The sequence below is a fragment of the Ornithodoros turicata genome, chromosome 7 (assembly GCF_037126465.1).
Source record: "Ornithodoros turicata isolate Travis chromosome 7, ASM3712646v1, whole genome shotgun sequence".
Taxonomy (NCBI): Eukaryota; Metazoa; Arthropoda; class Arachnida; order Ixodida; family Argasidae; genus Ornithodoros; species Ornithodoros turicata.
Genome location: NC_088207.1, coordinates 2,662,094 through 2,687,529, shown reverse-complemented (window position 1 = coordinate 2,687,529; position 25,436 = coordinate 2,662,094). Strand labels below are relative to the sequence as shown.

At 44.4% G+C, this 25,436-nt stretch overlaps 2 protein-coding genes and 1 long non-coding RNA gene across 8 annotated transcripts; 2 read left to right on the top strand and 1 right to left on the bottom strand.

Moving 5' to 3' along the window:
• Nucleotides 1-1,895: 1,895 nt before the first annotated feature.
• Nucleotides 1,896-16,595, bottom strand: LOC135400169 (uncharacterized). 6 transcript variants are annotated; one of them, XM_064631903.1, is made up of 4 exons: nt 15,969-16,595; nt 15,375-15,405; nt 13,602-15,176; nt 1,896-10,195 (listed from the first exon to the last, which is right to left on the bottom strand). In XM_064631903.1, the coding sequence occupies exon 4, from the start codon at nt 9,776-9,778 to the stop codon at nt 6,296-6,298; it is 3,483 nt and encodes a 1,160-aa protein (XP_064487973.1). In that variant the 5' UTR covers nt 9,779-10,195; nt 13,602-15,176; nt 15,375-15,405; nt 15,969-16,595; the 3' UTR covers nt 1,896-6,295. The 6 variants fall into 6 exon arrangements, with proteins under 6 accessions (XP_064487973.1, XP_064487977.1, XP_064487975.1 ...); XM_064631907.1 differs by having other exon boundaries at nt 1,896-9,402; nt 9,771-10,195; nt 13,602-16,595; XM_064631905.1 differs by having other exon boundaries at nt 13,602-13,943; nt 14,001-16,595.
• A 3,306-nt stretch (nt 16,596-19,901) lies between these two features.
• On the top strand, nt 19,902-20,598 carry LOC135399455 (uncharacterized). Its single transcript, XR_010424275.1, has 3 exons — nt 19,902-20,079; nt 20,325-20,424; nt 20,487-20,598. It is a non-coding gene; the product is annotated as an uncharacterized LOC135399455 (long non-coding RNA).
• A 373-nt stretch (nt 20,599-20,971) lies between these two features.
• On the top strand, nt 20,972-22,923 carry LOC135399872 (uncharacterized). The gene is made up of 2 exons (XM_064631607.1): nt 20,972-20,982; nt 21,844-22,923. The coding sequence occupies exons 1-2, from the start codon at nt 20,972-20,974 to the stop codon at nt 22,781-22,783; spliced, it is 951 nt and encodes a 316-aa protein (XP_064487677.1). The 3' UTR covers nt 22,784-22,923.
• The last annotated feature ends 2,513 nt before the right edge of the window (nt 22,924-25,436 follow it).

The following is a 25,436-nucleotide window of genomic DNA, read 5'->3' as shown; positions in this document are numbered from 1 at the left end:
TATTTGATGAAAAACGGACGGCATACGCCATTTTTGTGGCGCAAAAATGGCGTATTGTCATCAAGTAAGAAAAAAGCGTACGCTCCCGTTTTCAGCGAATGAGGGGAAACAAGGATGTCACCGGGGATGATGGCTGGCTACGTGCGTGCTATGTGGTGAAGTTCATTTTCTCAGGGTGCACCACGATCAACATTTATTTCAGTTCTCAAAAGTGGAACGGTGTCTTCATTGCGTACCGCTAAGTGGCATGAAAGGCGAACACTTTTATTGTTAAGCCTCCGCCACACCGGCAAAGTTGGATAACTAGCACTGATAATATGTAGCAGTGGGCAGACTGCAACACAGCGTTCATTCTCATTGGCAGAACCACTCAAGTAAGACTCGGAAGTCGGAAGTCTCGGTGGCATCTAGCACGTACATCAATCCCAGACCTGCCGTGAGCTCGTCTTTGGGTGTTGGCATTGCGATGGTTGTAGACTAGTGCGTTTGTTGTGTTAAAGGGAGCCAGCCAATATGGCTGGTCTTCCACGATGATGCCAATACATATATATATAGACTCGGAAGTCATTTGGGAACCGTGATGTGGACAAGCTTACACTTGCCCCATCCTACAGTTGGCAATACAAAAGTTATTTGGGTCAACTCAAACATTGCCCTACTGGATTACCACAAGGAACCGTCCTGAGCCCGCTGCTGTTTAATGTGGTAATGTCTGGGCTTCCTGAAGCAATTCCCAGCCTTTCCCCTGCTGTGCAGCTGACCATGTATGCAGACGACTTCACAATCTGGACTGTTGCCAGCCGACTAGTACAAATGAATCGCAACCTACAAAGGACCTTAAACGCCATCAACGAATACTTGGACTCCGTGGGCCTCTCCATCTCAGCGGAAAAATCGTCCTACATGATCGTCAACAAAAAACGGAGAAAAGATCCAGCCAGTCTCAATATCAACGGCATAAAAATACCTAGGGTGAAATAACAAAAAATCCTAGGCCTGATCATGGACGAGCGGCTTTCATGGAAACCGCAAGCAACAGCACTCATTACAACAACTGCACAGTGCCGGAATGCCCAGAGAAGGCTCCGTGGAACGAACTGAGGTTCGTCTCCAAATGCGCTCCTCCACGTACACAGAGCACTTACGCTATCAAGAATATTATATGTACTGCCATACGAACTCCCCAGCGATACAAGTATGCAGGAGATTGAGCGCATAAACAGAGGCGGCCTCAAAACTGCCCTATTGAAAAATCCCGTATGAGACTCATATGGTTCCTATATCAGTTTGTATGGTTCCCGTACAGATTCGTATGGGTCCTATATTAATACATATGGACCGCGTATGAAGTCATATGTAGGCAATATGGCATTCTTATGGGTACCGTACGGAGTCATATGGAGTCAATATGATACTTATGTGGGCCTCAGTAGTCTAGAAATGTAGCTCACCTAGCAGTGCCTATCTAGCAAAACAATTGCTAGATACGCTAGCTAGCGTATTTAGCATCAACAAACAAGACCGCCCCCGTCCCCGCCCCATCCCGCTCTTGCGAATGTTAATTAGGGCTAAACCACGTGAGCGCCAGCCCACAGATACCGACCTCACTGTATCATCTGAGGAATTAACCACGTGGGCACCAGCCCACTTTCACGACTCTATCTGGTAAGCCATCCCTGCAACATGCCTTTCTTAATATTATAATTAGGTGCACGCCCTACTGTGTTGGAGTAAACCACGTCAGAGTGATACCGACCTCACTGTGTCATCTGAGGAATTAACCACGTGGGCACCAGCCCCCATATCGTAAGCCAGCCTCCAGCAAGTCCCTCGCACGCGCAACACGCGCTTCTTATTAGTTGCATGCACACCTACTATGTAAATAACTAAGACTGGGCACGCGCCTCAGTCTTATAAAAACGGTGCATGCAAACGGAGATTAGTCAGAACAATAAAAAATGGCAGACCAGTTCTACATCAATTTACTCTCAAACGCTTCCACCGATGTATTTCCTAATAACACGATGAGTAAGTTCAGAGTTAAACTTGCTCATCCCGTGCACTTAGATGGGAAGTGGGAAGTTGCCCTGACAGAGGTGAATGTCCCGTTTGCAATTAAGAACGTCACGGACACTGTTAACGCTATATCTGAAACTAGTCTCTTTGCTCCTACACTCACAACAGAGCAAATTAAGTTTCGCGCAGGAGAAAACATTATCTTACCAATTCGACAATTCCTAACGAAACATTTAAAAAGCCAAGCAAGGATTCTACGTGTCACTGGACATTATGAGCTACAACTGCCACTCAATACCGGACTTGAGTTGAGCCTAGCCCTCTCTGCCAAGCTTGGTTTTCCTGAAAAGATTATTGGATGTTCGGAAGTGGATGAAGGTCAACCAGTAAAAGTATTGAAGTATCAAGAGGATACAGAAGAAAAAATTACTTTAATCACGTACCGCTCACGTACAACAAAATATGAAATTCCAGAAGGGTATTACGAGTCGGGAAAGGACCTAGTTGATGCAATAAATCATGCATACCGAACAAAGCTAGGGCTACCAGAAAGTGCACGTGTTTTGTTTTATAATCCATACAATGGAGTTTGTCAGCTGGAAGGTCGTAGCGAGGGTTATGTCACATTTCATCCATATTTGGCTCTGATGCTTGGATTCGGAAAAAGGACAACCTTCTCAAGTTTTGCTGTAGCCCAGCGGGATGTCTGTCTTTTTCCAGCACAAAATTATATCTTTATTTACAGTGACATCATCGAGAATGAAGCTGTCGGTGATATCACGGCACCTCTTCTCCGTTTACTCCCTTTCAGAGTGCAGAGTCGGAATGAAGTGATTTCATATTCTTTCACTAATCTTTACTATAAATATGTGATAGCAAAAGAACTGACCACCATTCAAATCGAACTGGCAAACGAGATAGGTGATTTCATTCCATTCATTGCCGGCTCAGGACGTGTTGGAGTGACACTGCATTTTCGAAAATGTATATAACACAGGCACCCTGTTGCATAGCACATTATGGTACGGGCAAACGTGATCAACCACTGCCACATTATTCAGCTCCTCTTTATCAAGTCGGATCTGGTTATTTCTCTGATTTAGTGCAGCAGTTTATACCTATACTAACGAAGAAGGTAGCTCCCTACGTGGGTCGAAAGCTCCTCGACACTGGACGACACATAGCAGAAGAAGTTAAGCAGGGATCAACGTTTAGAGAAGCTCTAAGGAAAGGAGTTGGTCGTACAATCCATTCAACACGTGACGAGTTGCTTCAGAGGCTCAGAGGAAAAGGAAGGAAAAGAAAACAATCTGTCAACAATAAAAGCAAACGTAAGAGGGTGGGTCGGTCAGTAAAATCCCTGAAGAAGCGAAGAAAGGTCGATTTTTTTACTACAGAAAATGTCTAGCATCGCAATAGTACATAAGAATTCCTGCCTCTGCACCACAAACCAATTGGAACTGTTTTCTCTTCCTCCAACAAACTTTTCCTTGGAGAAGTCAGAATATGTGGAGTTTTTTCCAGTTTCTGCCCCTACAGCAAGTGGTGTAATCGAATATAATGTTCCAGGTCTCGGAGGTGGATTCTTTGACTTGCAGTCTAGTTTTCTACACATTCAATGCAAAATTGTACGGAAAAATGGAGATACAGCATCAAGTACAGTTGGCAGTACAGTGACACCAGATAGTGTGATACCTGTGCAAGCATTTGCATCCTCGCTCTTTCATCATGTCCACGTCTACCTTAATTCGACACTGGTTTCTAACTTCGAAAATTATGCATATCGTTCATACTTGGACATAATAACAAATGCTAATAATGTTACTCAAACTCACACCCTCTCTGCAATGCTCTACGAACCAGATCCAGTGGGAGAATCTGAAAATTTTGCCGCTCCTGTTGAGGCAAAAGGAATTTTTGCACGCTACAAACGGACCAAAGGTTCGACACTCTGCGATCTTTATTCCCCTATCTTCAGTGATATATGTCAACAGGAAAAGTTTCTTCTCAATGGAGTCGACATAAGAGTTGTCCTTCGTCAGAACACAGATGATTTTCGACTTCTTGCACCTGCCAGCGAGACTGAAAAACACACTATAGAGTTTTCACGAATTGTGTTGTACCTGCGACGTGTGCAGGTTTCTCCAAGTGTACTCGTCGGCATCGAACGAAGACTTCAGACAACTCCAGCATCATACCTCCTTCGAGGATTAGAGATTAAGTACAGGACAATTGCTCCAAATCAATCTCAAGTGATTTTCGATGACCTTTACAGTGAACGAGTTCCCTCAAAGCTGACAGTATTGATGGTTAGAAGTGAAGCCTACCAGGGTAACAGACAAAGGAATCCATTTAAACTTGAAAATTTCAAGCTTAAGAGAGCTGTGCTTGATGTTGGTGGACAACAGTACACAGATGACTTTGACTTTCAACGATCGATCTACTCTAAAGGATATATGAATTTGCTTCACAAGCTGAAGCGGAAAGACATACCTCTAGCTCCGGCTGCATATGAGAAAGAAACGTTTATGCTCTACTACCATCTCACTCCAGATGTGGAAGTGCAGTCGCTGAGTCCAGTGGTACAAGCCAATGTTCGTCTCACCCTAACATTTGGTGGAAATCTTACAGAGGCTGTTACAGTTCTCTTTGTTTCAGAAACACCTCGTGTGCTAGAAATCAACAAAGACAGACGAGTCAAATTCGTATAGAAAAAAAATGGAGGAATGGGAATTTTATGCAGCCTTTGCTCGAAATCACTGCACAAGGCCACTGTTTCGTGGAACATTTGCATGCAATGAAATTGCAAGTCAAAAAGCTGAACCAGGGCTGTATGTTGTAAACACAGCTCCTAGATCCTCTCCTGGAGAACACTGGACCTTATGTTACATCTCTAAGAACAACAGCATTTCTTATTTCGACAGCTACGGCATACGACCAGTTTGCAAAGAAATTTACCAGTTTATTCACCCAACATCTTCCTTTCACTACAATGCAAAACGACTTCAGGGATATGGATCTGCTACATGTGGACTGTACTGCTTGTATGTAGGTAGTCTTCTAGCCTGTGGTTTCTCTCTTCAAGAGTGCACTCAGAAGTTTTCACCAACCAACTTCAGACACAATGACAGATTGATAGAAACACTTGTTCGAAAAAATTTCCCAAGAAAAACAGAGGATATGTCATGCTGTAGTGTACTATGAGCATTCAATAAAATTTCAGTTTGCCTGAAAAGAGCTTTATTTGTCAACTTAATTTGCACACTATATAATGAATCATTGGTAATAAAAAAAAATCTCATCTGAGATAGGCTATTTACAAACAGTGACTTGCAAACAAAGACATTGTTGATGATTACATACATGCTATTAGAAACTGGTTATTTCATACACATGCAGTCAAACTCCTTTATAGCGAACACCTTTTTTAGCGAAAATACCACTACAGCAATTTTTTTGCGGTCCTGCTGGAGCCCTATAGGTCCAATAATGGACATCCTTTTTAACGAAAATACCTTTACTGCGAATTTTTCTTGCTGTCCCCTGAGTTTCGTTGTAAAGAAGTTTGACTGTATAATCAAAAATTTTCTGACACGGATCATTTACAAACAGTGACTCTCATCTGAGACAGGCTATTTGCAAACACTGACTTGCAAACAAAGACGTTGTTATAGATTACATACATGCTATTAGAAACTGGTTATCACATACTCTTATAATCAAATTCTTAGAAAACAGGTTATTTCACACACATATAATCAAATTCGTCTGAGACGGTCCATTTACAAACAGTGACTTGCAGACAAAGTCAGTTGTTATTTCCATCGCAAATGCATGCAGCAATATGGGAAAGCAAACTGTCTCTCTTTCACTCACATCAAGAGCTACACATTACTTCAGGAAGACATGAAATTCATCAAACCAGGTCTCAGCTTAGTCATCACTCGTGGCTAACAAATATCCTCTAGCTCCTAACTCACAGTTGTAAGTAATCCCACACTGACAACCATAGATGTGGAATAATGCAATAGCTTTAGTTCATGGTTCTAACATGACATTGTTCTAATATATGACAAACCATAGCTATATGGATGTAACATCTTTATTACAATTTTTTTCTGTGGGACCAGGAATAGAAGGGCAACATCTGTTGCGGGGGTGATAACAGATGAGTTCCCTCCTACTCCCGTATGCCAACTCTGTAATGAAACCTCGTGACGGTGCACACCCCAACACCATCGCTTCATTAGAGAGACCAATCCGTACACATTAAAAAAATTCAACCATAGCCAAAAGGTAGCGTGTCAATTCCATCATCACAAATGAAGCGTTTCGTATCCAGTGGATTGAGGGCTATTTTTGTCACTGACACACTTTTGTTGACATTGTCCTTGTGCACAATGAGGTTCTGTTTAACTTTATGCATTGTGCCCTGCTCGAGAGCATTCGTATACATAGAGAAGTGGAGTTTTTGTGCTTCACATTGTTTAACACCCTTAGCGCGATTGTACTGCTTTTTGCTGCACAGATCGAGGGCGTACAGCTTTGGCTTCAGACAACAGAAGCCAAGAATGTGATCACGAGGAAGCTCATTTTTAAACTTTCCTAGTACCATCCTGTTTTTTGTCGAATAGAGTGGGTGATCAGGGTCATATCCAGAGTTGTCTAGATGCTCGTCAGCTAGTTCGTGGAGTACTTTATCGTCACTCAGCATCACAATGTAAGAATCAGTGTCCATGTATAGCAGTCGTGTATCAGGGGCTACACGGAGAAGATGGTTATGATAAAAATCAAACATCTTCAGCTTAGACAATTCCAATATTGTGAAGCCCAGGTACAGCGGTTGCTTCATGCGAAGAACAGACTGACTAAATTGGAACAAGATGACGTGAGAGCTCAGAGGGCGGAACTGTTTCAAGTTTGGTTTACGTAGAAGCTTCAACACTTGCTCATCTGTTACTGTGAGGCGACAATTTACGAATTTCCTGACTTGCATACATGTCCTGCCATATACACTATTAATCATTAGCTTTGATTGCTGTTTCTCAAATGCGTTTGTAGCTCGCTTCCGAAGTTCGTGATTGAAGTCGACATAGGATCGCAGAAAGGGCTTTTGATTGAACTTGAGAACCCTGTGAACTTTAGTGAGACGCAACCCCAATTGCAGATACAGTTGCAAATTGCGATAGTGGAGAAAGTACCTCTCTTTATCAAATAATGTTAGCAACAGTTTTGCTTCGGTAGCTTTCTGTGGAAGATTGAACTTCTTCATGAGCGCCTTCTGATAGTCTGACAATAGCTCATAACGAACGGACATTTTTTCAGGGGCAACGGGAAGATCTCTGTGGTGTTCATGAGTTGCTCGGTCATACACTAGGTCTACCTCAAGAAAGTAACCCACAGGGCTATCATCTCGTATCTGAGCTATATCCAAGTTAACAATTTCCTCCTCAGTGAGCCACTCAAATCCTCCGTAAGGCAATGGTTCTCTCATGACTGCTCCATACAGGCCATTTACATCAATGTAGTTAATTATTTTTTTTTCTTTTTCGGGATCAAACTGTTCTGTTCCTGGCACATTCGCAGTTGCTTTTCTCAGGGAGCACTGTGTGACACCTCCTCGTAAGCCATTCTCGATGAGCAGGTACGCGTTGGGGTCGTTAATTAGTTCTAGTTCTACCTGACTCATTTTTAGTGCACAAGACATGCTTAATCCTGGAAGGGATACAAAATGAAACGGTTCAATCTTGTGCACATCGAGTGTCCACTTTCGAAAGTTCTGAAACACATCTGCTAAAAGCAGTGTGTCTGTCAGAAGGTATAAGTCCGAATACTCTCCAAGACTCTTGAGCCGAAATTTTTCATACACATTCTGCGCGTGGTTGTAGTCTTGTTCACTTACTTCGGTTCCATTCAAAATGTTAAAGAACTTATCTCGAGGTGGTAGCGAAGGCTCATCATAGGCTTCAAAACTGGTGACAAAGTTATAACAGAAGACCCCCTTACGAACAACCAGCTGAAAGTGTTCCTCATTTGGAAAAAACTGGCGAAGGCATTGAAAGTTGGATTCACCTTTATCACGTAGATTTTTCACCAGTGTTTCAAGGCTTGCGTTCAGAAAACTCAAACTGTCCAAGAATCGATAAGAGCCGATGTCAATTGCTTTAAATTTTTGACAGCTGGTGGCAATCACGTTGATGTCTGACTTCTTAAGCAGATGTAAATGAGACAGGAGAAAACTCATGTCATAGTTAGCATTATGTGCAATGATTGGAATCTTGGGTGGCACTCTCAGTTTCAGGTTACACGTCTGACATAGTGTTTGTCGAAATTCTCCGCTTACATGGTCATGGTCTCGAACTTTTTGTCTTTTAGCAAAGGATTCTTTGCAGATATTACAATGAGTGGCTGCTGTATGTTGACGCTCATTCTCTTCAGTCATTTCTAGAGGTGCAAAAGCATGTATCCATCCTAAAATTTCGTCATGCAATTTCCGCAGCAGCTCCATAAATACTGTGACACAATTAGGACCACGGAAAAGATGCTTTTGCAACACGTGTGAGTCGGATGCACGTATAACCAAAAGGCAAAATGAGGAAGGACAGTGATCCTCATACACGTTTGTTTCCTCCAAACAAGGTGACAAAACACTTTCAAAATCATATACACAGTAGAAAGGGACTTCCGACATGAGATGTTCCCCGGCAAATGCTACCGTCTCTCCCTTCTTAGGGTAAATTGTCTTAGCAACCTTCTGATGCAAACACATCTTTAAATGATCACTGAGGATTCTGTCTGATGAGAAGCCCATCATACACCTCTTGCAATGAAACCGTCCGCTAGGTTGAAATAATCCATTAAAATTTGTGATAAGCAGAAAATGAGAGTCGATTAGCAACAGATCCACATGTTTCTCACGCTCGTCATCGACAACCTTGATGGGGTACAGAGATTTGTCTTCCCTTTCGTAGGCGTACACATTGATACTGATACCATTATTTTTTTCGAATGCTTCAACCTCTTTTGGGAAAGCTACCGGGAATGTTTTCGGAAAAACATACTCAGAAATATATGGTCTGTACGAAGATGCCCTACGCCTGCGATAACCAGTAGCAGGATGCAGTGCAGCTATTACAGAGAAGGCAAAACACATGTTCTGCTCATCTTCATGCAAACCAAAGTCCACACACAACAGAGAACGAAACTTATGCTTCAATTCTTGCGGTAACTCAAACTGGGCACATCCAATCAGTTGAGGCATCAAACGTCCAATGTTCATGATACAGGCATGAATGCGAAAGAGAAAAAAACCTGAACCTTCTACTTCGAGGTTTTCCAAATTTTGTGCTATTTCAGCAGTCACTTGAGTGATAGAAGGTTCTACATCTGCCTCTGACCATACTGTCACTACTTTGGAAGGCACGAAACTAATTTCGAGCTGTAACTCATCGTCTGGCGTGTGACGACCAAGTTCCACTTTAAGCAATACAAAATAGCGCAGTGGGAAACCAAAGTGTCGTAAGACATCAGCAATGTACTGTCTGTACTCGTGAAAAAAGGTTGTAACATCATGTCCGCTAACGTCCCTGTCGTGTAAATGTAGCTCGAACCGATTAGTATAGTTTCGCAGTGTGCACAAAGTCTCACAAAAAGGAATGCAGGGGGCTTGAAGATTGTGAACATTTGCCAAGTGAATCTGAAGACCTAATGCTGTTGCATAATACTGCCGTTCGTGCTGGGAGCATAAGTGACACGTCACCATATCTCATCACTTTCTCTTCGAATTGGTGAAGATAATATCTGGCGAAATGACTTTTTTACCATCTTTGGTAAACCGTTCTTTCTTCTCCATTTTGAGATTTGGAAGCAGTCGCATTTCCTCTAGCTCTTCCTCCGACAATTTTTTGAAGCGTCCAGGTAGATACACTTTCACTGGCTTGTCGTTTTCCATGCGGAGCTCCACGTATACGGCCTCGCCATACATAGTGTCAATTTTCTGAATGTCCAGCACTTCGAACTTTTCGTTTTTGGGTATGTTGCTCATTTTCTGAATTTCACCGTCACCACATTTTTTCAGTTTATCCAACTTTTCCATGACGGATGACATAGCTTACTTGTGTTATGGAGGCTTCGCTGTTATGTTGACAATTTGCTTTCTCCTCTTGCTGTATAGAATGAACTGAAAGAGAAGAATAGATTTGTAAACTCTTACATCTTCCACAGGAATATGTAACACACCTCCTCAGTCTGACGTTCTGAATGAAGAACCACTCTCTATGTCCGCTCTTATATAGCGATTGCATGCAGCTCTCTAACATGTGTGCACAGCCTTGAACGTCTACATCCTTGCAACGTTATACGTGAAGACATGTTTCAGCGTGTCCTATCTAACTTCATTGGTCTGGTAACTAACATACCTGCATGCACAACCTTGAATGTCTACAACCTTGAACGTGTGTACTTCGACTTTGGGCAAGCTTAGAGCACAGACTTGTCTTTGCTTTTTGTTGTAACCTTCCATTATGGAATGCTCCTGGTCTGATAACTAACACGGCTGTGCGCAACCTTGAATGTCTACAACCTTGAAGGTCTGTATTTCAGTTTAGCCAATCTGAGAGTGATGTACAGGCTCGTCTTTGCTGTAACCTTCCTTTATGTAATGTTGTGATTTCATAGCATGCTTCATTCGTTTGCAAAAGATGGCTGAGGTTGGACCTTATAAGTTTACCACTCCGGTCTCAATGACCATATCAGGTCAAAGCCAGAGTGGAAAGACGACACTTGTTACACGTCTAATTAAACATAGAGCTGCTGTCTTCGACAAACCATTTGATCATATATTGTACATATACTTGTACAAACAACCAATCTTTGATAATTTTCCAGAGGTAACCTTCAGTCAGGATATTCCTACTAATCTTGATACTGTAAGAAATTCTTTAATTATATTTGATGATTGCTTAGCCGACAAACAAAGGCTCAAAGAAATCTGCAATTTTTATGTAGCTGGCTGTCACCACCTCAACTGTTCAGCTATTTTCATAACACAATATTTATTTATTAATGATCCTCTGTATAGATGCATTCAGTTTAACAGCAGTGCCTTAATTTTATGTCGTTCCGCCCGCACTGCGGACCAAATGCAAATACTTTCACGACAACTGTTTGGTCGAAAGAAAAGTGAACTACTGCCAAGTATATATAAAGATGCTTGCAAGAAACCATATTCATACCTTGTAATTGACCTATCCCAAAACTGTTCAGACCAATTTAGGGTGTGGACTAATATATTTCCAGACGACCAGCGACAAATAGTATATAAAACATGAAACGTGTCAAGAAGAATATTCATTTCCTTCAGTTGCTTGCTGATGCAAAGTTGCCGGAGCAACGTTATTTTCTCCTGGAACATGCTACGAGAGAGCAACTAACTGCTATTCGAGAGATTTGTATGAATCTTTGTAAAGGAAACATTAAGGTAGCTCCAAGAGTGAGAAATCAGTTGCAACCTTATGCAACACCTATCCGCTTTTTGGCAAAACGAGACACTACAGGAGTGAAGAAAGTTCGAAAGGTATTGCAACAATCTGGTGGTTTTCTACAGTTCCTTTTGCCACCTTTGCTGGGTCTCCTCTCGACTTTAGGTGGAAGGGCGATAGCAAAAGCAATCGGAGTGTAGTCGATGCAGAAATACGAGCTTGTGCCTTACCGGGAAACCCCCATCCCACAGATATTGAAGAAAGATGAACCAGACGATATCAAAGCAAAAGAGATAATCCAATATCTTCACTCCTTGCTACATCCCACTGTGAGTGAGAGCACACCTACACTGGGTTCAACAACAGCGAGAGAAGAGGAAACACAGACCGAGGAAAAAAGTAATACTGTCGTTGATTTCATGAGCAGTGGCTATAAAATCAGATCAGAAAACCTATTACGTCTTCTGGAACCAACGATCTCATGGGATAGGAAAACATTTCAGATAATTGTCGACGGTGAGCGAGTAGACAATACTAATATAATTGACCTCGTATACTATCTCGTGACGAAAGCAAGAAATGTTCAAAGACCACCCTATTTTGATCGGATTTTGCCGCTATTGGTCAAGCTAAACTTACCAGCACTTATTGTGCACCCATCTCGTCTTCAAAAACATACAGCAGAGAAAACTCTGGCCACTCCTTCACCTCATTCCGTAAGTGAAGCTTCCACACCTCGACGTGCGTCACCACCGCTCACACGAGCCGCGAAGCGCGCACGACAGCTCACATGGACACCGTACTGAACTCCGAGGAGAGAGGCTACTTCGAAGAAGAAAAAATACTGTCACACTTCCCTCCAAGACATCATAAAAAGGTATTAGCTATGCTTCAGCTGATGACAACGGTTCTGGCTTACGACGAGTACGGAAGAGTTATCTGTCACGGAAAGGTGGTGCCACACTCATCTATTGTTGAGCTTTTGAAGTACGAACTTCACAACAGGCAACCTCCCTGGATGAGAGGAGACGTTTCAGCTACAATCAACGCTTATCTATCACTCGATGCTCTTAGAGTTTGCAGTAGGAAGAAGTACTAATGGCAGCCTACTATGACCCGCAACATGTCGGCAGCTTTGGTGGAGTGCAGAGACTTGCTCGAGCCATAGGCGAAAAGAAGGACAAAGTCACTAAATTTCTGGAGACAAGTGATGTGTACAGTTTGCATAAGGAATACAAGCGACCCACGAAGTTTCGAAAAACCATTGCACTTGGACTTCGTGAACTATTCCAGGCTGACCTAAAGGATTTGCAAAGTCTAAAGAACCAGAACGATGGTTTTCGCTATTTGCTCTTTTGTATAGATGCTTTCTCTCGGCTTCTTGCCATTGTACCTATTCGTAATAAACGATCTCCCGAGGTTATTCGAGCTTTTAAACTTGCCTTTAAAAGAATTGGGACACCCAAGCTTTTGCACACAGATCGTGGAACAGAATTTACAAACAAGGTGGTACAACAGTTTCTGAAAGCAAGGGGGATCCGGCTCATCCATACAAATTCTCCTATGAAGGCCAGTATCGCCGAGCGATGTCAGCGAACAATTGTGACCACACTGTACCGTATCTTCACATTCCAGGGTCACAAGCGATATGTGAACATTTTACCTCAAGTAGTGAAAGCTTACAACAATCGCGTACACAGATCGCTTTCTGCCAGACCAGTGGACGTAAAGAAAGAAAACGAGCACATTTTCCGAGAGAGACTGTACCCCAGCCCGGTTGGACCACCAAAAAAGCCGCGCTACAGCGTTGGAGACGTAGTGAGAATAGCAAAATACAGACATCAGCTAATAAAACGTTATTTAGGGTCATTTACGTCAGAACTCTTCGTGGTGAGAGCGATCAAGTTAGGGTATCCTAACACGTACCTATTACGTGATCTTAAAAATGAAGACATCATTGGTGGGTTTTATGAGAGTGAAATTGTACGAGTGAGAGAGGTTCCAAAAGTAGAGAAGATCATAAAACGACGAGTTAGAAATGGGAAGCTTCAGTACTTGGTTCAGTTCACTGGCAGTCTGGACAAGAAGTGGATCGCAGAAAATTACCTTGGTTTGTAATGACCAGTCAAGACAAGTCAGCCGCCGATGACACAACATGGCCTGAGGTTGATCCTCGGCTTGATGGCGCATGGTTGTCATCATCAGACGCAGATGAAGAGCAGCCTGTGCTAGGTAGAGATGTGTGTGGCAGATGGAGAAGAGGTTACACACACGAATTTCGGATGCAGCCTGTGTGTCGTCTCAAACACGTCTCCTACAAAGAGATATTGGAATGTGGGTTAACACAAGTAGGCAAAACTTCGCTCGTGGAAGCTTTTAAAATTGTGACGGATATGGTGTTGTTTCAAGCGCTGCCAGATCAACCTCCTGACAGGGTTACTTGGAAAACTGCAAAAACAATGTATGCCAGAGTTCACACCGCCTGTACGTTTGCCTCGGAATCACCTTTTGCCTTACTTGCTGAATGGTCACGTCACGTGGACGAAATTTTGACATATGCTGACGAGGTTGACGCTATGCATCTTGCTGCCGAGAGTCTATGTTTCATGGAACAAGCCGAGTCTGAAGGTTGGCACTACTTAACAGGCTACATCAGCAAGCTAACACTTGACCTCTTCAAACATCGACTGGTGCACAATGGAGCATAAAAAAAATAATCACCGCTCATGTATCAGGGAAATAAAAATGTACATTTGTACTAAGCCCTCTCATTTCATTGTGAGTGAACAGACATGGATAGATGTTTGTGTGTTCTCTTCTCCGTTGTGTGGCACACGTTTTTGCTTGTTGTGGTGATCATCGAGCTAACGAAGCTTCCATCCTCTTCCCTTCAGCTTCATCAGGGCAATTGCAGCAAAGAAGCTGAACTGGAAAAATATGTTTATGTACATTCGTGCCCTTCTGACTTGCTTGTGGTACGCATTTGGAGTGAAAACGGTAAACCGAAGCGTTCTGGTGTTACCCTAACACGAAACGAAACACGCCAGCTGCAAAAATGCTTAGAGACAGCCAATCTTACAAGGACCTATTACGATAACGAATGCTCAGATGTATGCTGTTTGTGCTTAGAACGTGAGTTAAAACTTCGCCGCTGCCCAGGCAACATTTACTCTCTTGGCAGAACAATTGGTCGACATCACTCTGGCTATGGAATCTCACTATCTAAAAGGGCTGTGATCTCACTGTCCTTGTATCTAAATAAAAAAAAAATTTAACTGTTTGCAAACGTTTTCACTTCCTGTGATGGGCTAGGAAAGCATTCCTTAAATCACAAAGACCTGCATGTCGCCACTGAAAGCGAGAGGCATGAAACCTTGTCGTTCCTCATATTTGCATTTCCATAAATGACTTGCATGTTCATAGAAAAGCATTATATATAGTATATGTATTGCAAAAGAGGAGGGCAAATCCATGTACTTACCACAGTCTGTCTTTCCAGTCAAACACTCTCACGGAGAAAAAAAATCTTCATCTGGAATCCCGAGTGGATTAACTTGAAAAAAAAAGTTTTCCACCTCTTCTCCATTGTATAGCACACATTTTTGCCTTGTTGTCAAGGAAGATCTCAAACTGTTCCCTTCAACCTCTTCGGAGTAGTTACAGCAAAAGAAGGAAGATGAACTGGAAAATATGTTTTATGTCAAAGCAAAATCAAACGATAAAAAAAAAACACCGTTTCGCTAAGTTTAAATGCAAAGAAACATGCAGTAACAAGACTGAACATTTCCTAAAGTAGGCTTTCCCCCAATGCACGTAGGAGTTGGGTGAAGACTAGCTACATCTCACAAATGAAGGTAGACACATTCCTTTCTTTCTGACCTGTTTGCCATTGACGTGCAGGTGAAGTGTTCTGTTGTTACCCGAACATGAAATGAAAAAGAGAAGCTAAAAAAATGCTTAGAAGAAGTCGATCTTACAAGCCCAAAATGTGAGATGACCCTTCAACCTCGTCGGAGTAGTTACAACAAAGACGATGAACTGGAAAATATGTTTTATGAAGAACCAAAGTCAAACAATTAGAAAAAACACCGTTCCGCTGAATTGAAATGCAAAGAAACAAGCAATCCAGCAAGACTGAGCATTTCCTAACGTTGACTTCCCGCAACGCACGTAGAAGTTAGGTGAAGCCGACTTGTAAATTAGCAATGTCCTCCAAAACATACAACGCAATGCAATGTCCTAAATAAAAAAATAATGTTGTACTGTTTGCAATCGTTTATTTTTCATTTCATCTACTGCGATGATCTAAGAAGGTGCACTTTAAAATCACAAAGATTGCATGTCGACAGCGGGAAGGAATGAACCTCATTTCTTTTTTTCTTTCACCTACATGCATTCCATAAATGGCTGTGACCTTGCACGCTCACAGGGGAAGAACTTATAACAAGAGAAGAGAAAAAAGCATGTACTCACCTTAGTCTGCTTTTCCAGTCAAACACCCGCACGGAAAAACCTGAGCTGGAATGTCAAGTGAATCCACCTGAAAACAATCAAGTGGCATTCACTTGACATTCCAGCTCAGTCCGGAAAGCGTTGCGGACGAACCGTCTTATATAGAAGTCGCTTCGTTTGCCTATGAGAGTGCAGCGTCGACCGTCTCGCCCCAAAGACGTGATGAGGAAAGTGATATTATCGTTTATCCTTGAGAGGTAATTACGGCTTTACCCGGGCTGGCTCGCTCTGTTCAGAAATCAAAGCAGTCAGCATGGAGGTGGCTGTCATTAGTATACTGCGTCTTTTTTTCTTCTTCTTTTTCCTGCGGCGCAACATGTATCGCATAGTAATTATTTTTCCTGTCTTCGAGTTGCAAAGGCGACACCGGCTAGAGTAAAAAGGTACGACCTTTATCCAACGAGTTGTCTTATATGCAAATGCTTGCTATTGCAATAACATCGTGTATCTTCGAGCGTTTATTCGACTTGCTCGCGTGCTCATGCAAATCAGCAGAAGAGATATCACAGTCTGAGTGGAAACAGCGTGACCTTCAGCCATCCCGTCGTCTAATATGCAAAGCGTCGCTAACGCAACAACATCTTAATGGAATACGGAAAAAAGTGATCTTATCATTTCTCGAGAGTTAATCCGTGTCGTACACAAAACGGATTAATAGGGAGAGGTAGCCTGGTCGACTACAAGTCCAAGCATGTTTAATGAAATCTCTACAATGAATATCATGATGTTCCCCCATGATGCGTCGGATGTCGAATTTCGAAGCGGTAAGCCTTTTGTCGGTTACACGCCCTTAGCACCCTGTCCATAATCACATCTCAATACTAGCTACGCCATATCCTTGCAATTCGCAACGATGTTGTGGCGGCGGCCGGTGCATTTTTTTTCTTTTTTCGATCGGTTGTCGAAGATCAGAGCTGTAGGCCTTCTTTTTTTTTTTTTTTTTTCGGTTACGCTCTTAGCGCTCTGAAGTTTAAGTATATACTGTCTCTTCGCACTTCGGAAGGAGTCGATTGGCTGATCAACCATTTCCATTAGGCAGACGATAGCGAGGTGTCCTACTTGTCGACTTTAAACGTAATAAGAAAAAAAAAATATTTGAACAATGTTGTGCCATGTATGAATCGAGCTATCGTTTTATCCTTGCAGGGATCCAATAAACAAAACACAGAAGCCGACACTGAAGATTTTTGTTTAAGTTTAATTTGTACAAGCTTTCACGTGGAGGTCCACGCTTCCTCTGTATTTTGTTTATGAGATCTACAGGACTTGACTCCCCTCTTCGTATACGCTTTTGCAGGATCGAGTAAGAATTGTGCAACTATCCATAAAAAATTAATCTTCGTAATCTTATTATTATTATTATTTTTTACTAAGATCCTTAGATGGATGAACGGTTATGGCACATTTCTGATTTCATAACTAAGCTAATTATTCATTGTTAACGTAGTTTGTTTAAAACAAGAGGTATATCATTCTGATGGAACTACACAATTAAGATGACATTCAGTGAGTGCATCCTACAGGCAAGCAAAGGGGTTGGTGCCCCCACGTGGTCAGCCACAACTGGTCAGGTTTAAAATCTGCGAGAGGGTGGAGGTAAACTTATTAAGAAGTATAACGACAGCTTCGTGGGCTGGTTCAACCGCGTTTGAGAGTAAATTGATGTAGAACTGGTCTGCCATTTTTTATTGTTCTGACTAATCTCCGTTTGCATGCACCGTTTTTATAAGACTGAGGCGCGTGCCCAGTCTTAGTTATTTACATAGTAGGTGTGCATGCAACTAATAAGAAGCGCGTGTTGCGCGTGCGAGGGACTTGCTGGAGGCTGGCTTACGATATGGGGGCTGGTGCCCACGTGGTTAATTCCTCAGATGACACAGTGAGGTCGGTATCACTCTGACGTGGTTTACTCCAACACAGTAGGGCGTGCACCTAATTATAATATTAAGAAAGGCATGTGGCAGGGATGGCTTACCAGATAGAGTCGTGAAAGTGGGCTGGTGCCCACGTGGTTAATTCCTCAGATGATACAGTGAGGTCGGTATCTGTGGGCTGGCGCTCACGTGGTTTAGCCCTAATTAACATTCGCAAGAGCGGGATGGGGCGGGGACGGGGGCGGTCTTGTTTGTTGATGCTAAATACGCTAGCTAGCGTATCTAGCAATTGTTTTGCTAGATAGGCACTGCTAGGTGAGCTACATTTCTAGACTACTGGCCTCGTATGAAGTGATATGGGACCGTATATCACATATCTTTCACCCATATGAAGTGATGTGGCAGCAATATGGGTTCCATACGACTTCGTATGTGACAGCAATAGTACACATATGGGGCCGTATGATGCACATTAGGATAGTATGGGGGACAGGAATCACACATGACACATAATTCGAAACGTTGATTCTGCCACATAGTTAAGGGTACAATTATGCCAAACTAGTTTTTGAAACGGGCCACTTAATTGCGTCACGCACTTACCTTATAAAAATGGATTGTGCAGACCACATGTGTGTCACTGCCGTGGAGGAACGTGCAGATAAATAAACTCATTGCTACATTCCTGTGTTAGGAACTAAATAGTAACGGACGGACGGAAACGATGCAGAAATAGGATACACGCTCCGAACGACACGTGAGTTGACACATATGACTAGGTTAGGTCAGGTTGGATGGTGTCGCTTTTGCTGAGAATACAATTAGTTATACCCTAACATGGATTTGTCCTGCTTTCTAACCTGTTCCCGTTCTCAAAGTATCGATTCTTCAGGTATTTATCTGGAGTACACGGATAGCCTGCTCATCATCCATCAGCACATATACGACAAATTCGGAGCGCCGTCACTCCCGCGGCGTTTGTCGGATTCACGCTAAAATTTGCGTCCAAATAGGTCTCGAATAGTTCTATGATCGGCCAAATCACACCGCGGTCCGGTCTTTAGCGGTTTGGAAATTGTGCGTGAAGACGCGTTCGCGACGCTCTTTTTGCAAACTTTGGGGTCCTTTTTAGGAAGGAAGCTCGCGTCCGACGATGTTCATTTTTTTGTAACATGCTCTACATGACGTACCAAACGTGACAAAATTGAGCGCAGCTCTGTAACTTTAGCGGTTCTCCAGTTCCCGGTTTCCGTGTTTGCATTCCTCAGGATACATGTGACGGGCGGCCGCATTTTCCTAAAACCGCCCCAGTTACAGCTACATAGTCGTGTGTAACGTAGTTTTGAAGGTCTCGACGTGCTCTTTTTAATCGAGTTTGTCCTATAGGCCCGAAAAGTTTCGTTCTCCAAGATAAGATATTGGCTTTGTAGTTTTTCGACGCCGGCGTGCTGGGTGACGACGCCCCGAAACGCTTCCTGCTGTTCAGTGCTGTAACTTGCTTACCTAACGCCCGATTTACCCAAAATTTTGTGTGTGCATGCTCCGTACCCTGCACTACAAGTTTCCGATTCGGGCCACCCGTCAATTTCCAGCTGTTAGGGCGTCATTCCGAAAATTCCTGACGCCGACCCCCGTTCTGCGACATTTGTCTCAGTGTTTGGGTACGAACCCCACGGCAGATCCGAACCTCCCTCTGACGGGCACACGTGTTCAAAGCGGGCAAGGTGTAGGAACTTGAGACACCTCTTTATCTCTCTCCGTTCTCTAGTGAGGATCCCGTGGCAACGGCGGTTTCCTTATACATGGGGCGCGGGGCATTTGTTTTCGATATTGGGTGTTTCTTGGCGTAGGAAGGTGAATGAGGTCTCGTTTTGACGGGGAAAACGTCCTCTTTCCGATAGCATTGTTGTCGTGCTCGCGCCGATAGCAGTTCTCTTGATATAGCACGAAGAGCGCCGCGACAGTGGCGCCCCCGATGCCACACTCTGCATCCGCCACTGCTCTCAGGCGACGTTGAGCACCGGAGGAGAGCGGTCGCGTGTTGTCGTCGTTCCTGTTCTGGGTGTTTCGGCGTGGCGTTGGTGGCTCGGACTGTTCTGACTGTGTGTTTGTGCCTTGCTAGTGATGTCTGGACATGTTTCTCTGTTTGTACGCCTTGGAAGATACGACCAGAAGCCGTTGGATTTCGTGAGTGGAAGGTTAGTGTTGAGGCTGCTGTGTCATGATTCATGCACGGTTTGCTTGGTAACATTCCTAGCGTGTGGGTTCCTATTACTTTATGCACTCAGTGTGATTGCTACCCTCTTGAGTCCTGTTACCTTATGCTGAACTCATTGTGGTCGTTGCCGTAGTCGTTAACCGATATCGTCACTTAACATCGGGTGAAGATGTCACATGTGATGCTTCATTGGCCTGTTACAAATGTGGAATCTTTGAATTTCAGACGCTTTTGACAGATTTGTTTCTGTGCACAAGACAAATGGGCTGTCGCACTCCCGACGTAGGAAATGAACACACACGTCGCTGAGATCTTAAAAGACAAAGTAAGTTAAGCTACAGGTCATTGCAAAGATTTTTACTGAGTTGTGTTTCCTGAGAAAAACAGGTAGGGTGTGCACTTCACCCATGCAACTCCAATGTCTGCTTCATGGCAGTGCAAGCTTTTACAACCGTGCCCTTGAATGTAACAAGCCAAATAAACTGGATAACAGAGAAAAGTTTCCTGGTTCTTTTGCCACTATGTTCGCGTAAAGATACCCAGCTTATCATACCTACATTTTTCTAAGATCTGTACTGCTTTCACAATGTATCCTCCCCTTTGGTGCTTTGTGTGTAGGTGGATTTTGGTTCCCCACTATGTGTCAACCCTGTATAACCTTCACTCCGTATCGTCATACGACCGTTACCCGACCAGCGGCTTCTTCAACGTGGTACATAACCTTATGCTCTCTGCGCCCCGTATAAGCGGTCTCATAATTCCGTTGTGGCTCACACAATCACGTGGGTCTATGGGTCACATGATAATTGTATGGGGCACATTTATACGGGATTGTTGGATATGGAGATTCTCGTACGGCTCATACGGGCCATATGAGGACCCCGTATGGTCTATATAACTCATATGTCCATATGACACATAACCCCATGTTCAATAATGCCATATATATGGGACCCGTATTTATTCGATATGGGTTTTTTCAATAGGGTACCCGTGTACTTCAGATAAATACCTGAAGAATCGATACTTTGAGTACCGGATAAGGTTAAGCAGGACAAATCTATGTTAGGGTATAACTAATTGTATTCTTAGCAAAAAGCAACATCATCCAACCTGACCTAACCTAATCATGTGTGTCAACTCGCGTGTCGTTCGGAGCGTGTATCCTATTTCTGCATCATTTCCGTCCGTCCATTACTATTTAGTTCCTAACACAGGAACGTAGCAGTGAGTTTATGTATCTGCACGTTCCTCCAGGGCAGTGACAGACATTTGGTTCGCACAATCCAATTTTATAAGGTAAGTGTGTGATGCAATTAAGTGGCCCAGTTCATAAACTAGTTTGGCATAATTGTAATCATAACTATGTGGCAGAATCAACGTTTCGAATTATGTGTCATGTGTGATTCCTGTCCCCCATACAATCCTAATGTGCATCATACGGCCCCATATGTGTACTATTGCTGTCACATACGAAGTCGTATGGAACCCATATTGCTGCCACATCACTTCATACGGGTGAAAGATATGTGATATACGGTTCCATATCACTTCATATGAGGCCCACATAAGTACCATACTGACTCCATATGACTCCCAACGGTACCCATAAGAATGCCATATTGCCTACATATGACTTCATAGGCGGTCCATATGTATTAATATAGGACCCATACGAATCTGTACGGGAACCATACAAACTGATATAGGAACCATACGAGTCTCATACGGGATTTTTCAATAGGGTACCACACTTACGGAAGAAGACAGCCTCCGCAATCGTCGCAAAATCAATCGCCTCCGACTTCATTCAGACGACACTTGACGAGCACCTCAAGATATTTACAGATGGATCTGTCCTCCAAAAGCCCAGATCAAGCACTGCCGCCTTCTGCATCCCAGCCCTTAACTTATCTTCGAGTGGACGCAACATCACCAAAGTCTCCTCCTCAACTGCCGAGCTCATAGCCGTAGAATACGCACTGAGGAACCTGCAAACACTTTCCCCTCAACCAGCCCCTCAACCAGCCGTCATCCTCACCGATTCCCGCTCAGCTCTTCTTCGGATCCAGCACCCAAAGCACGAAGACACCGTGGCTTGGCAAGTTCGAGACCTAATTCGAACGCTCGAGGACTTGAACTATAAAGTCCACCTCCATTGGATACCTTCACATGTGGGCATAGACGGCAATGAACACGCGGACAACCTTGCAGCGGCAGCGCACCAACTTGACGCAAACCTACCTGCCCCTATTGACCCTGACGCCACGCGCACGGCAATAAGGGATTATATCACCATGGTTCATCTCCAAACAGCAAACTCTCCAGCAGAATACGCACCTGCCTGTCCGACCAGAGGACTTCCGAGACACACTGCCACGCTTAAACATCGCCTGAGAACGGGAAGTGCCTTCACACCAGCGTTCCTGCGTAAGCTCGGACGAACAGAGTCACCATACTGCAGCAGCTGTAGAGAACTATCCGATATATGCCATCTTCTCTTTTGTTGCGGGAGGTATCACAGCGAAAGGCAATCCCTACTTCAACGTCTTCAGGGCACAGGAACGACTTTACGCTCTTCTAATGACCTCACGCACCATCAAGGGTCAAGATATACCCGAAGGAATATTCGGGACGCACTCCTCAGCTTCCTAGAAGACACCGGACTTTCGTCTGTTTTGTAATTTCATCCCCCTAACCCCTCCTTTTCCTCTTTCCTTCTTTCTTAACTATTTTGCTTATTCTTTTCCTCCCTTACTCCCCTCCCTTGGAAATGTAACTTGCCGCCATTATTCTGAGCAGGCAGACCACATTTCTTTTCTTAATAAACATCACTACCACTACCAACACAGCGTTTGCGGCAGTCGTCGCACTAACAATCTAGAGCAACTTAAACCTGAGACTACCTCCATAGGTAGTTATCTTGCTTGATGACAATACACACTTAAACCTGAGACAGCTGACAGCGGTGTTGGCCTCGTTCGACCAGGCAAAAGCTTTTGGCAGAGTGCGTCATTCGTATCTGTTTTCCATGCTTACAGCTTACGGCTTTCATGAAGCGTGGATTCGTTTTGTGGAAGTGTTGTACCTGGTCTCTGTTGCTGGTGGTCTAACGCGTCCAATTGAGGTTACGCGCGGTGTGCGCCAGGGCTGTCCCCTTTCTCCTGTATTGTACGCTGTTGCAATCAACCCGCTCCTGGTTCGTTCAAGCTCCCTCCCTATCCTACTCAGATTGCCTGGTGGTTGCCCCCCTCCCGTTTTCGCATATGCAGATGATATCTCTGTCATGCTGCCAGGGGAAGCTTGCCTTGAACCTGTGCTGAAGGCTTTCGACGATTATGGTAAAGTGTCTGGCGCACAACTCATCAGCTCTAAGAGCGGTGCCCTCTATATTAATACAGAACCTTCCCGCGTCGCCCCGTATGGCGTACCCTCAAAGCCTCAAGTCAAAATCCTCGGTGTTGTCTTCGATGGTCGCGGGGTATCTCGTGTAAACTGGCCTACAGTGTTTAAACGTGCCTCCGCTGTTCTCCGTGAACTCAAATCTGTAGACCTGCCCCTCACTTTCCGTGCCCGTTTACTGGCCTCTTGGTACTACAGCCGTCTGTGGTTCCTCGCCGCCGTATGTCTGCCACCTACAGTCATTCGGGTCGCCATAACTCGCAACGCGTTCCGTTTCTTGTGGGCTGGTTCAGTTGAATGGATCAGGAGGTCACAACTCTATCTCACGCATGATCGGGGCGGTTTAGGCGTGCCGGCTATCACGGAGTGCCCTCTAGCACTGCAGATCCGGGCTCTCTTTGAGGCGCTTCACAATGCTGATCATCCAGCGTGCGCTTTGGTGCACTATTTCCTCGGTCATGCCGTCCGGTGGTTCACCGATATCACTGACAGCCATCCCAGAGCAGAAGTTCCCTCCCCTCTTTTCACAGCTTCCATAGCTGCCGTCAGACGCGTACGCGAGATGTCCCCAGACGCTGAGGTCTCTCTTTGGGAAGCCAAGGATTTCTACGCCGCGCTCATGGAGGAGGTGCTGGTTCCCTCCTTGCCTGGTACCGTGGGTAGTCCTTTCGGGAGCGCCTGGCGACGTATCACGGCAGGCTGGTTGGACGCTCGTCGAGCGAGTCTCCAGTGGAAGCTGGCTCATGGTGTCCTCCCGCTTCGTGAACGTTTACGCCGCTTCCATATTTGTCGCACGGATCACTGCCCGTCTTGTGGCATCTCGGAGTCACCAGAGCACTGCTTCCTTCAGTGCCAGATTCCGCTGCTCCTGTGGAGCAGAGGGGCTTTTGTTTTTGACCTTCAAAGAGTCGAATGGGCCACTGTAAAGTTGATGGAACCGGTGCCGGTTGCACCAAGGGATCGGAAACATCTGGCGTGTTTGATTGCGGAAATAAATTTCCAAATTTGGATACGCCGGTGCTGGTTTGCCTTCGGTGGCCCCGACTGTGGGAGCGGAGGCTTGTTTCAGGCAGTTCGTGCTGGACTACGGGTGCTAATCACCAGGGAACAGGCAGTGCTCGGCTCAGTCGAGTGCTCCCGTCGCTCGCTCTGCTCCACTCGCGTCTTCCGCTATGATCAGAGTGAGTGGCACATTCTGTTCTAGCCACTTTGCTAGACCTGTACTGCCTCCGTCGCGACTCTCCCGTATATCATGGACTGTTCGCATGGTATGGCCCGTACAAACAGCAATCTCCCTAGCAGCGTTGTTATCCTGCCTTTCAGCATAGTGCACGTCTAGTGTAAAGGAGCCTACCTCCATAGGTAGCTCTCCTGCTTGATGACAATACAAGGAGACGGATGCGGGCAGGCTTTCGCTTGTCCCATCCAACAGTTGGCAGTACGACCACTTTTGACTTGTTCTTCTACAGTGGATCGTCACATAGAGTCAACAATAGAAGTTTTGACTAGAATTATAGCCAGGACATCCACGGCAAGTCTGTTCGGTTCTCGGCAGGTCATCGGTCCTCCATAGGATGGCCGTTCGTGACCCCATCCAGTGGTTAAACCTGAGACAGCTAACAACGGTGTAAGCCTCGTTCGACCAGAAACAAGCTTTTGACTGAGTGCGTCATTCGTATCTGTTTCATTCATTCATCAGTTTTATTCGTATCTGACCATTGCAGTTCCACTGCATTATCGTTGCACTGTCATAGGTTTTAACCATGACTGGCTTGCGTAATGATCCTCAGCAGCTCAGGTTCGAAGGCTAGAGCCTGCTTTACCTCGGGAAGTTGCTGGGCTTGTGAGAGACACAACAATAGCCTTAATGCTGCCAGAACAAAAGGAATGATGTGCAGGACCAAGGAGACCTGTTGTGAGTGGAACCCTTGTGTC

Bases quoted from the DNA above. Each gene is read 5' to 3' on its own strand.
- LOC135400169 (XM_064631905.1), bottom strand. From the start codon at position 9,778: ATGGTGACGTGTCACTTATGCTCCCAGCACGAACGGCAGTATTATGCA.